General features: G+C 43.7%; 1 protein-coding gene across 1 annotated transcript; it reads right to left on the bottom strand.

Annotated features, from left to right (window-relative positions):
* Positions 1 to 8,604: 8,604 nt before the first annotated feature.
* On the bottom strand, positions 8,605 to 11,628 carry RIPPLY1 (ripply transcriptional repressor 1; the record flags this gene model as incomplete). Its single annotated transcript, XM_037060848.1, is given in 5 exon segments — positions 8,605 to 8,752; positions 9,196 to 9,404; positions 9,871 to 9,939; positions 10,482 to 10,578; positions 11,502 to 11,628. Coding segments are annotated over 5 exon segments (650 nt in total), but the record flags the coding sequence as incomplete, so codon positions are not given.
* Positions 11,629 to 15,747: the final 4,119 nt, after the last annotated feature.

Below are 15,747 nucleotides of genomic sequence, written 5' to 3'. Positions count from 1 at the left end.
ACTTAAATATAAGTTGTGACATCATAAAAGTCCTAGAGTAAAACAGGCAGGAGATTTTCAGATATCCCACATAGCAATATTTTTGCTGATATACGCCCAGGGCAAGGAAAATAAAGGGAAAAAATAAACAAATGGGACTACATCAAATTAAAAAGCTTCTCTATAGCTAAAGAAACCATCATTAAAATGAAAAGGGAACTACCATATGAGAGAACATATTTGCCAATGATACATTGAACAAGAGTTTAATCTCCAAAACATATGAATAACTTGTACAACTCAACATCAGGAAGACAAACAATCCAATTAAAAAATGGAAATGGGCCCTGGCTGGTGTGGCTCAGTGGATTGAGCACTGGCCTGCAAAGCAAAGTGTTGCAGGTTCGATTCCCAGTCTAGGGCACATACCTAGATTTGTGGGCCAGGTCCCCAGTGGGGGACACATGAGAAGCAATCACACATTAGTGTTTCTTTCCCTTTCTTTCTCCCCCCCCTTCCCCTCTCTCTAAAAATAAATAAACAAAATCTCTAAAAAAATGGAAATAGGACTTGTACAGACACTTCTCCAGAGAGGACATACAGATGGTCCATGGACATATGAAATGATGCTCAACATCAGTAGGCATCAGAGAAATGCAAATTAAAATCACTATGAACTATCACCTCACACCTGTCACAATGACTATTATTAATAAATCAACAAACAATAAGTGTTGGAGAGGATGTGAAAAGAAGGGAACCCTAGTGCACTGTTGGTGGGAATGCAGACTGGTGCAGCCAGTGTGGAAAATAGTATGGAGTTTCCTCAAAAAATTAAAAATGGAATTGCCTTTTGACTCAGCAATTCCACTGCTGAGAATATACCCTAAAAATTCCCAAATCATCAATTGAAAAGAACATATGCACCCCTATGTTTATTGAGCTATTTACAATAGCCAAGTCCTGAAAACAATCTAAGTGTCCATCAGGAAACAAGTGGATCAACAACTGGTACATTTACACAATGCAACACCACATAGCAGAAAGAAGGAACTCTTACCTTCCATGACAGCATGGCTGGAACTGGAGAGCATTATGGTAAGTGAAATAAGCGGGGCAGTGAAAGACAAATAACATATGATCTCACCTATAAGGGGAATCTAATGAACAAAATAAACTAATGAGAAAATGGAACCAGAGACATGGAAACACAGAACAGACTGACAAAACTAGAAGGGACAGGGGAGGAGGATAATGGTTGACAGAAGGGGAAGGACTAATCAAAGAACATGTACAAATGACCCATGGACATAAGCAATAGTGTGGGGATTGACTGGGAGTACGGGGTGAGCTGGGTGAAGGAGGGCAAAGGGGGGCAATTGGGACAACTGTAATCAAATAACAATGAAAAAAATAAAAATAAATAATAGAATGAAAGAATAGAATTGTCATTAGATAGTTTACTGAGGATAAAACATTGGTCTCAGTACAAGCAGGAAACTTGTCAAAGTTCAATAAGGTGGCTTCTAAACCATAAGCCTAGTTCTGGGTTACAGATATCTCATGTTTAGCCAAAGTTCAGGGTCCTGAACAATTGCATATTATATGAAAAGCACTGGACTCAATATAAGATTCTGTGGTCCAATTCTTGACTTCTGCGTGGACTTGCTCTGTAACCTCGAGCAAGTCACTTCCCTTCCCATCATCTTCAGTTTCCTCATTGAAAAATAGGAATATATCATGAAGAGTATTAAAAGATTCAAATGAGAGCTTGCATATAAAGCTACCTTGAAATGCAGAAAAAGCGTAGCACCTGTGTAAAGCTTCTTACTATTCATGGGATACTGAAGAACAAAGATGTACAGTCCAAAGTTATTGAATGTAGACATGAAGAAAAGCAAGTGTCTTAGCCCAGTTCTCACCCATAAGCCTTAGGTAAATGTGTTGACAGTATCTCCCCTGGGGCTAGATAGTGGGCTTGGGGACACTGGGGACTTAATAGAGCTAGATCAGGAGGTCAAGGGATATCAAATATGTAACTACTGACATGATAGCATGTATGAAAAATAATTACATTTATATAGACACAGATACTACACACACACATATGCATCCCACATCTATAATATGCCAAGCACTCTGCTAAGTCAATATATATGATATATATAATATTATTTAATCCTTATAATAATTCTGTGAAATTAGTATGATTATCATCCCTAGCATATAGATAAAGAAACTGAGGCTTAGAGACTAATTTGTGTTTTTTTCATGGTACTTAGCTAACAAGAAGAACCAGTATTTGAACACAGGTCTAGTGTTACTCCAAAGCCTATCCTCATAACCACCAGTCACTTAATTGATGGCAATAGAATCCTCTTGGTGAATGAGCCAGCCTGATACCTTCCCTTGTGCTGTAGGTCCAGGTCCAGTTTGTAGCTCAGCCACTAGAAGGTGCTGTCTCTCCTGCTATTTATGGACATTAGTTGAATTACTAGCAACTTGGAGCTGAGTCTTCTCTCCCAGATATGGAACACTTCTCCAAGAATCCAGAGCCTGGTCCCACCTTGTTCTTGTGCTTTCCATTAACCCTTTGAAATTCACACTTGGCTCCAGGCCCCAAGTGTTTCCAGTGATGACAAAATATATGCCTTAGCATGACAGTTTGCATGCTTCTCTTTCATGAAGGCCACAGGATACCAGGAGAGCTGCTTACCCCTATTGTACTCTCAGGGATTCTTTGGGAAAATGAGTGCAAAGGTAGGCATGGCCTAGCAGTTAAAAGCCAGGACTCTGTACCTACACTGTCCAGGGGTTTCCCCTTAGCATCCCCATTTCACCTCTTTGGGCCTATTCCCTACCTATAAACATAAGGATAGGACAACCCGTCCTTTTAGGGGGCTGGCAAAACTTGTTTGGGATAAAAAGTACTGAGCTTAGTGTGTGGCACACCATGGGAGTGCTTGGCAATTGGGGCAATTCTTTGTGCTGGGCTGAGACTCTGCAGACCAAAAGAAATACCACACACTCAGCCAGGTCTCATTGCACTCAGAGGCCACGGAGCTCAACAGGAAAAATCCTCATCTGCCCCTCTCCTTTGGCAGCCCTGTGGCTGTAGCCCAAGTTCTGTGACAGCCTGTCACTACCCCACAGGATGCCCACAAACATCATTCTCTTGGTGACATCTTTCAGTGGAACTCAGCTTTTCCTGGCCCAGAGTTGTTCCTATAACCTCTGACTCTCTTCCCTCCAGCCAGAACTGAGACATTTTCTCTCCTGCCTTCCAAGAGATTTAATTGTTCACTAAGCCCTGTAGATTTTACCTCCTGAAAGGACTGGGCTCTAGAATGAGTTGAACCTGAATCCTATCTTGTCTTTTATTTTTTAAAAGATTTTATTTATTTATCTGTAGAGGGGAAGGGAAGGAGAGAGGGAGAGAATATCAATGTGTGTGGTTGCCTCTCATGGGTCCCCTGCTGGGAACTGGCCTGCAACCCAGTCATGTGCCCTGACTGGGAATCGAACCGAAATCCACTGGTTCGCAGGCCCATGCTCAATCCACTGAGCTACACCAGCCAGGGCCTGTCTTGTCTTTTATCATTGATGTAACCTAGGGCAAGTGCTGGATCTCTCAACTCATGGCTCAGTCATTTTATGACTTGTGTGACCTAGAGAGAATTTCTTAACCTACTAAACCTCAGTTTCCTCATCTATAAAATGAAGATAATACTAGTACTTATGTCTCAAGATTTTTGGAGGATTAAATGAGGAATACAGGTAAAATGTCTCATACTTAGAAAGTGTTAGAAAGAATCTTTGGCAAGGCTTTTATAAAAACCCCTCAAGACCTGTTTCTGTAACTGTAGCTATCCCTCAGCATTGTTATATTAAAGGAGTTAATCCATGTAAGGTACCTACCCATGCATCCAAGTCTATAGTAAGAATTTTATAATTATAAGCTATTATAATTCTTATCCTCCTAATCACCATGTTGCCTAGTCTTTGGGCAGGGAAAGCCCCCTTTTCCACCTTAGTGGGTGTTACCACCTCTTACCCCTCTACCCCAACTGTGTGGTTATACAGTGTTGTAGACTGCTCTGCCTGGTTTCAGGAATTGTAACTACCCCCTGTGGCTAAGGATTAGCAAGTAACCTCTGGAATGCAAGCCACAGGAAACAAAGCTTGTCTCTGGTAGTGAACACTGCCTCAGTTTCCTCCCTGCCCCCAGAGCTTGGTCGGAAGTCAATGATGGATTAAGTCTTCTCACAGTGGGGAGCAACCTAAGCCAGACTTGACCACTTGGAAGACCATCATGGAAGGACTCGGTGGGGGGGGGGGAAGGTGCAACAAAGAGTGGGTAATGGACTCTTGCCCCCTGGCTATGTGACATAGCCCGAGTCCCCATGTCCTCTAGGAGAAGTGCTTCCTGGCTCTAATCCCCTTAAGCCTGAATACCTGATGGGGAGGGGTGCAGCTCCTTGCCTTGCTAGAGCGTGTGGGTGGGGGGGAATCTGGCATCACAAAGAATTCCTGAAAAACCTGTGAAACCTGCTCTGCTAAGAGTGCTTTCATTCATATGATAAGGGTCAGAGAGGAAACAAGTATGTCTCCCAAAGTTTCTGCAACCCCCTTTCCTGACAGACATTGACTCAGACTAAGACCCTAGATTTCTTTGAAATGTTATCTACTGTTTGATCCTTGCCGCCCTGTATTCCTGTGTATTACAACCCAATAAAAGCCCTTGGAAGAAGGGGCTCAACACCTTTTTCCCCTGAGAAACTGGCCACTGCTCATAGCCCTTCCCTTTTGAGGGGTCAGCCACCTCTCTTCCCCAAGCAGATGATGTCTTATGTCTCATTTACTTTTCATCCATGGTGGATGGGGGGCTTTGCAGGAAAAGCTGTCCCCACAACCCAGTGGGCAGTTTGTCTTCTATCCTCCCCAGTCCTCTGTTTTAAAAATAGTAGCCCACATTCACTGTTCTGTCCTCTCATGGGCCTGGTGTTACTGTGTTCTTGGTTTATTCCCAGTTGGAAAGGCTTGTAGCAACCTCTAGGCAAGCACACAAACCCAGATACAAAAATCTTGCTAACTCTTAGTTTTCTCATTCATAAATTGACATAGTAATTGTGCCTTTCTTCCAGGATTGTTGTGATTATAGTACATAGAGGATCCTGGCTATATTACGAGTAGCACATGTCTAGCAAAGATTATTGTAGTTACCACTTACTGAACACTCAGGTTTTTGTACTTGGGTTTGTGTGCTTGCTTGGAGGTTGCCACAAGTGTTGCCAGCTGGCAGTAAACCAAAAACACAATAACCAATACCAGGCCCCTAACAGGTCAAGACATTGAACTCAGGCCACCTAACAACCTTGTTTGGGAAGAGGATTGGTAACCATTTTGCAACAGGGACCTGGGGTGGAAAGAGACAAACTTCCCACTAGATAACCACACAGGCACAGTTAGGGGCAGGAATGAGAGGTGGGGATTGGTACCACCCACTGGGGTAGGTGCTAGGGCTTTCTTTTCTTGCTCAGAGATAGAGAATAGGCAACTTTTAATGAGCATGTGTAGTGTGTGTGTGTGTGTGTGTGTGTGTGTGATGTAATAAGGTACTACAGAGGTGGTAGTGAGAGGGTTGAGAACAGAGAGCTGATCTTAACACCAAAAGGGAGTGGACCTATCAATAGAGCCTGCATGTGACAAATATGGGATTTGAACCCAGATACTTCTGCCTCCAAAACCCATGCTCTTGATCATTACAATATTAATTCCTGGAACAGAGTAGGTGCTCAATAAATATTTGGTTAATGAAAGAATTCATATTGCTATCTCTTTCTGGAAAGTGTTCTTCCTCCATCTCTAGCTGGGTGCATCCTTTGGGTCCAGTTCAAATGCAGCCTCATGCTCAACCGATTATGCCCTCTCTCTGTTGCCATGGGGTGGGGTACACAGGAGGCATCGGTGCTGGGGTAGGGAAGTATGAGACACTAAGATGGGCCCGCTAGGGTAGAGTGGGAGGAAGGACTGTGGGTTTTGCACAGAGATTTTTCTCCTGAGTTTCTGCACTGTTTTTGAAGTTGTTACAAGAACTGGATACACCCAGCACAAAGTAACTCATACTGGGCTCCGATTAGTCAGAACAGTGAATTCCAATTACTTAGCAACCACATGTGCAGAGGACTGGAGCAATTTTTCAATTATGAAATGCTGGGAGCTTAGGGCCTAAAACAGGATTTTAAACAGTACACTGAACATGTTAAAATACTAATCCCTATTAGACTTCAAATCAATCTTATTTTAACCCTTGGGACAATAGCTTTAAAATAATCCTCCTCACAATCTAGGAATCCTTGCAGTTCCTCAGGGAAGGGGATAGAGAGACATAATACACAAGAGAGGGGACACCATGGTGGGAATTCTGCACCCTCCCGCATTGTGGCTTCCACCAAGACATCTCCAGCTCTATTTAGTTTCTGTATTGGGCTTCTGCATTCAATGCAAAGGAAGGGTGATTCAGCAAAACACAGAAAACAAGTTTTGAAATCTCTGCCCAAGAAGCTACATTTCACCTTTGTTTTGTGGTTTCTTTTTTAATGAGGGACAAACACTGCAAAAATGCTTTCACTGGTAAACCACAGAGTGCCAGAGAGATCAGGTGGAGATAAGTGACAAATCAGTCATTTGTTGAGTAAATCAGTCATTGGCTGATGTGAGCCTATAAGTTCATTCCTATTATGAAAGTAATAAAAAACCTACTACAACTATGACTACAACCAGTTATTGAGTGTTTAGTAAGTGCCTGGGGCTATACTAAGTACTTTACATTAAATTCCCACACAAATAATGAGAAGTATCATTATTTTACCCATTTTACAGATGAGACTGGGGCTCAGAGTGGATAAGTAACTTGTCTAAGGCCATACAGCTCACACATGGTAGATTCCACTTTACTTACAAGCACAAACAGAATGGATTTATGAGTGGGATTATAGCGATTTAAGTTCAACTGTTTCACAGTATTAAGGAACAAGGTTACATTTTGACCAATAGGTGGCATCAGTGTGTGTTTGGTTGCTTGCTCAAGGTTGAGTCCAATTCAGGGAAGTTCCCTCAGGGCTGAGAACTGAAGTAGCCTGTCACAAGTTGATCAAAGAGGGAAATAAAGATGGCCAGCATTTTGTTCTTGAATCAGATGGTGTTATTTTGTCTTGTTTGTAGCTAAGCAAAGATATGGAGAGCCAGAAAGGTGGGAGAAGGGGTCGGGGACAGAGGCAGTTCTGCCAAGAACTGCTATAAGAAGACCTGAGAATCTTTGTTTCTTCAACATGTCCTGAGTGCCTGTTTTGTGCCTGGCAGTGTGCTGTGCAATGAAGTCATGTCTAGATATCGAACACAGCCCCATCTTACTGCATAAAAAAAGGAGACGAATGCTATGGTAGGGGAGGCACTGAATGTAATGGGGGCACCCAACCTGGACTCAGGGTTCTGGGAGGCTGCTCACAGGAAATGTGTCTGAGATAGTCTTATTGTATGAATGGGAGTTTATCATACATGAAAAGGTGGAAGAGCATCCCATACAGAGATTTAAAACTACAGAGATGTTAGAAAGCATGACACATTCAAGGATAGGTAGCGTAACCTTCAAGTATTGAGAGATGAATCTGAAGAGACAGGCAAGTGAAGGGGAATAAGAGGTACAAACTTCCAGTTATAAAATAAGCCACAGCATACAGTGTACAGCATAAGACCAATAGTCAGTAATATCACATTAACTTTGTATGGTGTTAGATGGTACTAGACTTATTGGGGCAATCACATTGTAATGTAAATGAGAAATCACTCTTCTGTACACCTGAAAAATATAGTATTGTATATCAACTATATTTTAATAAAAACAAATTTTAAAAAGGTTGAGCTACACAACAACCAAAAAATTGGACACCTTAGGATATCAACCTAAGGGCTTGATTTGTGAATATAGGGGTAGGGAAGCCATAGAGTTTTAAGAGGATCTATGATTTAAAAGAAAAGGATAAGTTCAACTGTTGCTAAGGTAATGAAGAACCACAGTACAGTTTTAAGCAGAGGGCACAACATGAACTAATCTGGTGGCCACTGTGGAGGGTGAATTTCAGAGGAATATACTGGAGGCATGAAAATTAGTTGAGGAGTATTTGGGGCAGGGGTAAGGCATGGGGGCCTGAGCTGTGGAAGTAAAACTGATAGGCCTGAGTAGCCCCCTGAAGTTCCCCTCCCCTTATGCACACACTCATTTCCAAGGCTAAACTAAGGCTGCACCTCTCACCCTTGACCCCAACCCACAGCCGCACTGCCAATTTTCAAGTGATATTTTTGGAGCCTCTTTGCCCCCTTTCTAAAGTGTTTTTGAAGTTTAATATAACCTGATTTCACAAGTTGACAGATAGGGCTGGCCCTGTGCTGGGCATCTGGCCCTATATCCCCCATCTGTAAACTGACATCAGATAGAGCAATTTATTTGGCCTTGAGCTGGTCTCTGACCCTGTGCACATGGCTTCACAGCATGGACAGAATTCAGTTAAGAAATCAGCACAGTTCCAGGAAAAAGACAAACACCATCTAGTTTATCTTTCTTCTGATTCATCTCATGCCAACAGAGACCCCAGTGGATGGCAGCCAGAATGAAGGGAGGTTCCCAAAGCAAGCTGATTCTCTAAAATCCCCTCCTCTTGCTGCAAAGATCATCAGAACAGTATCCCAGCTTTGCTTGGATCTGGTGTTTGTAACCCTGAGGGTAAAGCCAGAAGTCAGTTTTTCCATGGTAAAATAGGACTATGTGACCACCTGGAAGGCTAAAGAGTCACAGAACCCTGAAGAATGACTGTTCCCCTCTCTACATGGGCATGCTTTGTCCTGATTTGCTTCCCGGGGGCTTCAGAAAGCAGGCCTTCCTCCCCTAGAACTCTTACAACCCTCCTACTGTCAACACAACAACAACACAGACAATGAGAAGCCAGAGGCCTGGGCTAATAGTCCAGTTGGATATAGCCAGGGTAAGCCAGTGACTCAAAGACCCAACTTTCAACCCCAGAGACCCATGCCTGGAGATATCTGGCAAATTGATGCTATGGAGCCTTGCCAGACATATGAAACCCTAATTAGACCTTGGCTCAGTTTGGACAGGTCAGGAATGGGGATGGAGAATGAGCTGTGATTCTGTGTGGTGCTGACCCTGGTATCCTCACACACCCTTCTGGCCTCTTTTCATCTTCCTCCTTTTTTCCCTACTTTTCTTCCTCCTCTTCCTCTTCTTCTTCTTCCTCATCCTCCTCTTCTTTACTGTCTGAGTCTTCATACAGTTTGATGGCTGCCTGGATAGGTAAGTCCTGCAGTAAAATTTCCCCATAACTGTACAGGCAGTCAAAGGAGTGAGATTTGGGCTAAAGAGAACCTGTGGACAGAGAAGAAACATTGCCCCTAACTTAGATAGGTCTTATAATGTGCAGAAGGGTCAGTAGGACCACTGAAGAAGATAGCCCCTAAACTCCTTGCCCTACCTGCAGTAATGATCGAGAAAGAAAGAAAGAGAACTTTGTAATAGAAATTTTCTGAATTGCTACAAAAGGGCCCCAGGCAGGAAGGTACCAATATGGTGGGCTTATAACAGTGAGGAGCTTCAACACCAGAATCTGTCAGTTCTGACAATGATCCCATCCCCATCTCAGAAGGCCTCTAGCCAACAATTCTCTAGATTTCTCCGGTGTCCCCCACTTCCTACTAAATCTTCTTTCAGTAACCTGTCCATAGGGGCTGATTCTTAGTGGGTCATTGACAATGCCCAAGGCTGTTATGAGGATTTAAAGAGCTAATGAACCTATGTCAAGTTCTTTGTTTGGTGTCAGAAGCTTACCTTACAGGATAATGAAACTTGGAGTCAGCTTTGGTGACTTCAGCATCTGTTGCCCCACCAGTGGCCTGTTCAAAGCAAAAGCTAGCATGTGGCCCAAAGTACATGGCCAAACAACTGCCTTCTCTGTATCAGCACTCAAAAGCCTGTAGGTAAGATGATCTAAAAAGAGACCTTAGACACCTCTGGGGTCCAGCCCCTGCCCCCACCACCCCAAAAGGGGTCTGTTCTGGTTCTGGTTGAAAAACAAATGAACAGAGTCCTGGAGGTTCTGCACTTTCCTGCCCCTGTTCTAACACCTGTTTGGAGATTGTCTAGAGAACAGAGTTCTACTGGAACAGCAAAGATGTGGGGTTGAGGTGGTGAAGAATACTAGGGCTAGGTGCCAGGAGACAAGGATCCTAGCAGCAGCTGTAACATAGCCTAGTTTTAGGGCTTACTTTGGGCCTCAGTCTCTTTATCTTTAGATTGCACAGAAAACTCAGATCTGCTTTTCTTGTAGAGCTATTGTGAAAATAAAATGTGAGCAAGGTTGTGAAGATGGTTTCCTAAAGGTTCTCTGGAAAGAGACCTGGTCCATGTGAACACACACGGCTGAATGTGAATATACATAACAGGGCCTCAAATTCATCAAATCCATAAATTTCCTCATCTGCCTTGGGGGATCACTTGAAGAACACAGCCAGGGCCTCCAAAGACAAGCCCCTCTAGGACATAAAGGAGAGATCCATCAATGTAGGAAGGAGACTGAAATGTGGACTACCTGAGATAACAAAAAGTCCTCCCAAAACACTTGGCTTGGATGTCATATACTTCAGGAAGCTTTTCCTAAGGACCTTAAGCCCAGGCCAGGACAGATGCCTCTCCTCTCTTCTTTAACAATGTTGTCATTGCTCTTATCAAAGTTTTGTAATTATTTGCTTGCCTTTGAGCTTCTTAAGGGCAGATCTATGTTTCATCATATCTGGATCCCCAACACCTAGCACAATGCCTAGTACACAGAAGCATTTCAGTACATATCTGTTGAACTCTTTAAATGTTTGGAGGAATGAATAAAGGTTGGGTGGAGAATATCTTGCCCTCTACCTCCTGCTCCAAGAAGCAAAGGTCAGACTCTTATTATCTTTCTGGGCTGGAGACAATGGCCAGAAATATTACTGGGCCAACTCCTTCTGCAATCAACTTCCAGAAGTGGGGGGAAAGCAAATGGAAATCTTATAGTGTGATCAGGAAAGAGATAATCCTCTAGTCAAAGGCCTCTTGGAACTTTTACCCTCTTTCTCCCCTCTGTACCCTCAGTCATGTTCAACCTGGGCTTCATGGCATTCTCCTGGGTACCTCTCAGTGAACCAAGCAACTTTGCCCATGAGGGCCTGGCTGCTCAGCTTTCAGCTTCAGCAATGCCCATGTCCCCAGATCTCCTGTCACCCAGAGGGATTAGATGAAAAGTCAGTTGAGATATTCCAGCCCAAGATGTGAAAGGGGCAGTTTCTGAGGGCTATGAGGCCTTTAAATGGAAAGGCCTTTACCTTCACAGAGAAAAGGACGTCTTGGACATCTCGTTTTCCTGCCTTTCCAAGGAAACCCACTAAACCAGAGTTCAGGTTGCCAAAGACCAAGTTCCACTTACCTTTCACTCCCATCTACTTCTTGTCCAGGGAAGGGAAGGGGCAATGGGCTTAACAGGCCAGAGAGTGCCAGGGAGGCCTGTGGTAGAGCTGGAGCCACACTTAGGTTCAGGTGTTGGACAGGGACAGCTGCAGGCAATGGGAACAAAAAGATCCATCCTTAGGCTGTCAAGACCAAGCAAGTTGTGAGGGCTCCTATTTTTCAGAGTCTGCTGTACTCTTGGCTCTTCCTGGGAGACCCTCTATAAGACCTGCTTGGACTCATAAATTATTCAGGGAAGTACAGAGGTGGGGTGCTTGGGGGCAGTGAAGATTTTAAAATGGTGTTCAAGGAAGGAGAGCTGAGTTCCTGGGTGTGAAATCTCTTCCAGTTCAATAAACAGAGAATCAGTGGGGGGTGAGAGGTTATCTTTACCTCCAAGTCAGAAAGGAAAACACAGGAGGGGCAAATCACACACTATTTGTATGAATTCCACAGGCACTAGCAGGAGGAGGGAAAGGTGGAAAGCTCATTTGTACCTGAAACCACAGAAAGGAGTCAGGTACAGCAGGTTAGACAGACCTTTACCACAGCTCATTCCCCAACAGAAGGACAACTGACTTGACTAAGGAGAATGAAGAAACTTGCCCATTATTTCAGCTCAAACCCAAAATATATATTGCCATTCAGGCCTGATAAAGTGACTGCCATTAATCATGCACCTGGGTTAGGAAAAAAGGAGGTTCTGGGTTGAGCAGGTCTAGTTGCCTGTGGGGAAACCTCAAGTCTTCTTTCAACACCCTCCCCCTTACTGGTCAGTTCATTTGAAAAAGAGCCTGAATCCCCTTTCCAGCCTCAGAAGTAAGTGATTCAGTAAGGGAGCTAAGGGAACACAGGCCGCAATGTCAGGGCCTCCAGCTCAGATTACAAATCTTCTAATTACAAAAAGTGTCTCCTGGAAGATTACAAAAACTTCTAGTCCAGGAGCCAGGGTGCTGGGGGAGGCAGAGTTTTGCCCAGCTGCTAAACTGCCAAAGGACTATCCCTGGCCCCAGGGCTTCACTTTCTCATATGTGAGAGGAGGCTGTGAGCCCACTGGTCCCAAAAGGCTCTGCAGCCTGAACACTGTGACAGGAGCTGGGTAAATGGGAACTGACCATGGGCAAGCCCAGAGGCTTGAGCACAGTCCTTGGCCTTAGCCAGCCTTCTGGGCTTTTGACAAAAAGCTTCCAGTTATAGAAGGCTCTTTATGCATTAAAAATCTCAAAAATATTCCTTCTGACCTCAGTGTCCAGCACCAGTGCTAATATAGCTTCTTGGATGTTCATCACAGTTGGGTTTGTAGTGGTTGAAAATTAGAAACAACCTCAAGTGTCCAATAATAGGAAATTGTTACAGGAATTAGGGTAAGTTCTTGTGACCAATACTCACCAGGCACTCACAATCATGTTGTTGGAAGTATAATTACAGAGAAAATGAAAAAAAATCAGATGCTAAAATTGAACAAATAATTTGAGTTGAGGGCTCCTCTTTTCTCTGTTCACTTACCCCACTTCAAATTCCAGCCCCACTGTGTTCTTTACATCAAACGAAAATCGGAAGCAACCTAAATATCTCATTTTAGAGAGCTGGTTAAATAAATCATCAAACAGTTATAAAATTTAGTGTTAAAATTGGCTTGGTAGGACATTGGGGAAGAGCTAATGTATTGAAGAGTGAAAAAAGAAACCCCTACAATATAACTTAGAGGAGAATCACATTTTGGTGAGAAAAAAGTGTAGAATATACAGTATGCGGGGTGGGGGGTGCAAAGACTGGTTAAAAGAAAGAGGAATGTCACAGTGGTTGGTTCTGGGAATACAATTATGGTAGACCTTTACTTCCTTCTTTATGTTTTTCTGAATTCTCTGAAAACTTCCACAAGACCTGATATTATTTGGGTAATAAAGAGTAATGACACACAAAAATAAAAAGAAACAAATGCTTATCCACAGAGAGGAGAAAATTATTGGGGAAATGGCAGCCATTTACAAATAACCGAGGATTAGACAGCGATGGGATTACATTTGTTCTGTGTAACTTCAAAGGATAGAGAAGGGGCCCAGAAGTGAACACTACTGGGAGACACATTTTGGCTCAATCAAAGGAAAATTTTCTAATCCAGCCACCACTTAACCCATGGTCCTGGCACTGTACTGGCCCTTAATAAACAGAAGTTTATTACATCTGGTAAAATGGGATAAACTCTCTGTCCCTGAACTATGTAAGTACGTAGCAGATCCTGGATCCTGGATCCTGGAGAGGAATATCTTTGGGGAGAAAATGAAGGCTGCTGGATCCCAAGTTTCTATTAGTCTCTGAGAGTTAAACCTCCAGAATTAACCTCCAGAAGATGAGAATTTGCTTGCACTGTATCACTGACTCAAATAAAGAGGGAGGCTGAGAGGGGAAGCCAAGTTGAAGAGATTGGCCTGGAAGACAAGCAAATGAGGGGAAAGAAACAGACCTATTGTCACACCCTGGGAAGTTTTTGACCTCTAGGTGGCCATGGTCTCTGAAAATGGGTAGGAGGGAGAGGAAAAGGGAAAAGAGGTACACATTACTCCAGAGCCAAGGGCTCATGCCCAACCAGGCTTACTCATGCCACCTCCCACTTTGACTTTGTGTTCATTCAGCCAGTCATTCATGACTGGGGATGTCCACAACTTTCATTCCCCTAAGCAAATAGTCCTCAAGGTTCTCCTTATATCAGCTCCCCAGAATGCTTTCCTAGAGCCCTGGCAGCCTTCAGGCCTGTCTCCAAGGCCCTTAGTTCTCCCTACACAACTGCTCTGTCTTGCTACTTTCCAAAAATTGACTCAGCCACATTCAGCTTATAGGAGATGTACTCACTGGCCTCTCTTGCTGGCTTCCCTAGCCTAAAGGATTTAAAGCCTGCAAATGTTGCTGGGAAGAAGTGGGGTCCTGGCTGTTCTCCTTTGCATTTAGCTAAGAACAGGAGTAAGGTGGCTTACAGGATGGTAGGAAAGGTCTGGGACAACCAAAGTGAAGAACTTCTCAGGGTGATTATGATCCTACCTGTTTCCTCTAACAGCCTGTAATACTTCTGGGTTTTGTCAGTGATTACTTGGCCAAATCCTTCCATGAGGGCTGAGTATCTCTTCTGGGACAGATTCTGCTGGTTATTTCTTAGCCAGAGAATTGACAAGAAACAAAAATGAGCTGCAGACCCTGTTACAAAATACTTACAGCCTAGGGATGGAGGGAAGACCCATATAAGGGAAGACAGACTCAGTCAACCTCAGCCGGGCCTTAGTACCCCTCGCCACCCTTGAGCATGTTCCCTTATCAAATCCCCAGCTCCAGCAGTTATATTTCCCTGGGCCATATTCCAGGCTTTCTTCAGCTCCTTACAATGTTCCTGTCCCATCCTCTCCCTGCATGGAGCAACCTCTCCACTCACTTCCCTGAGAAAACAGAAGCCTTCAAGCATGAATCACCTCAGTGCTCTGCCCCACCCCCCAATTTTGGGCTACCTTTCCAACTTCCTTCCCCTCCAGCCCTCTCTTCTCAGGGGACAAGGTATCCATCTTGTTAAAGGATAATCTCTTCCCCCCTGCCCCCGGCCTTGGCATCATCCACCCTTTTTGTCTTGGCCCTTTGTTCAGACATTATGCCCCTTCTCTTCAGGAAAGTTCAGCTTTTTTATACTATCTCTTTCTCTTCTGACTATAAAGTGCCTGTTTCTCTTTTCTCACAAAACAAACCCCTTCCATTCTAAGATGTGTTTTCTTGCTTGCATAACTTGCTTTTTCTCTCCCTGAATCTCTTTCTCGCCCCCCTTCTCTCTTTTCTTTCCTTTACCCTCAAATTTGTTGAAAGGAGAGGCTAAAGTTTAAGTGGCCAGTTTTCCCAACTTCTAATTCACAGCTCAACCTACTGCAGTTTGGCCCCAGCCCCATCTTCCTAGCGAAAGGACACTAACAAAGGTCACCAATGACCTCCTAATTACCAAATTCAGTGATCTCTTTGAACTCTAGGTGTCAAGAGACAGTGTTGGCAAAGTCCTCATTTCTGAAATTCTCCTCGTCTGGGCTTCCATGATAATTCTCTCCTGGTTTTTCTCCTAATTCTGGAACCCTTCCTCTTGATCTCATCTGCTGACCTCTCTTCTTCTGCCCATTCCTTAAATCTGTGGTTCTCAATTATAGTAATGTTTTCACCAGCTCACAGCAAAATGGGAAAAACATCAAATGCAGAATTTATAT

Source organism: Sturnira hondurensis, unplaced genomic scaffold (genome assembly GCF_014824575.4).
Source record: "Sturnira hondurensis isolate 20B ecotype Veracruz unplaced genomic scaffold, ASM1482457v3 Scaffold0012824, whole genome shotgun sequence".
In the NCBI taxonomy this organism is placed as follows: domain Eukaryota; kingdom Metazoa; phylum Chordata; class Mammalia; order Chiroptera; family Phyllostomidae; genus Sturnira; species Sturnira hondurensis.
The sequence above is the reverse complement of the archived record's forward strand: the minus strand, read 5'-3'. Positions and strand labels throughout refer to the sequence as shown.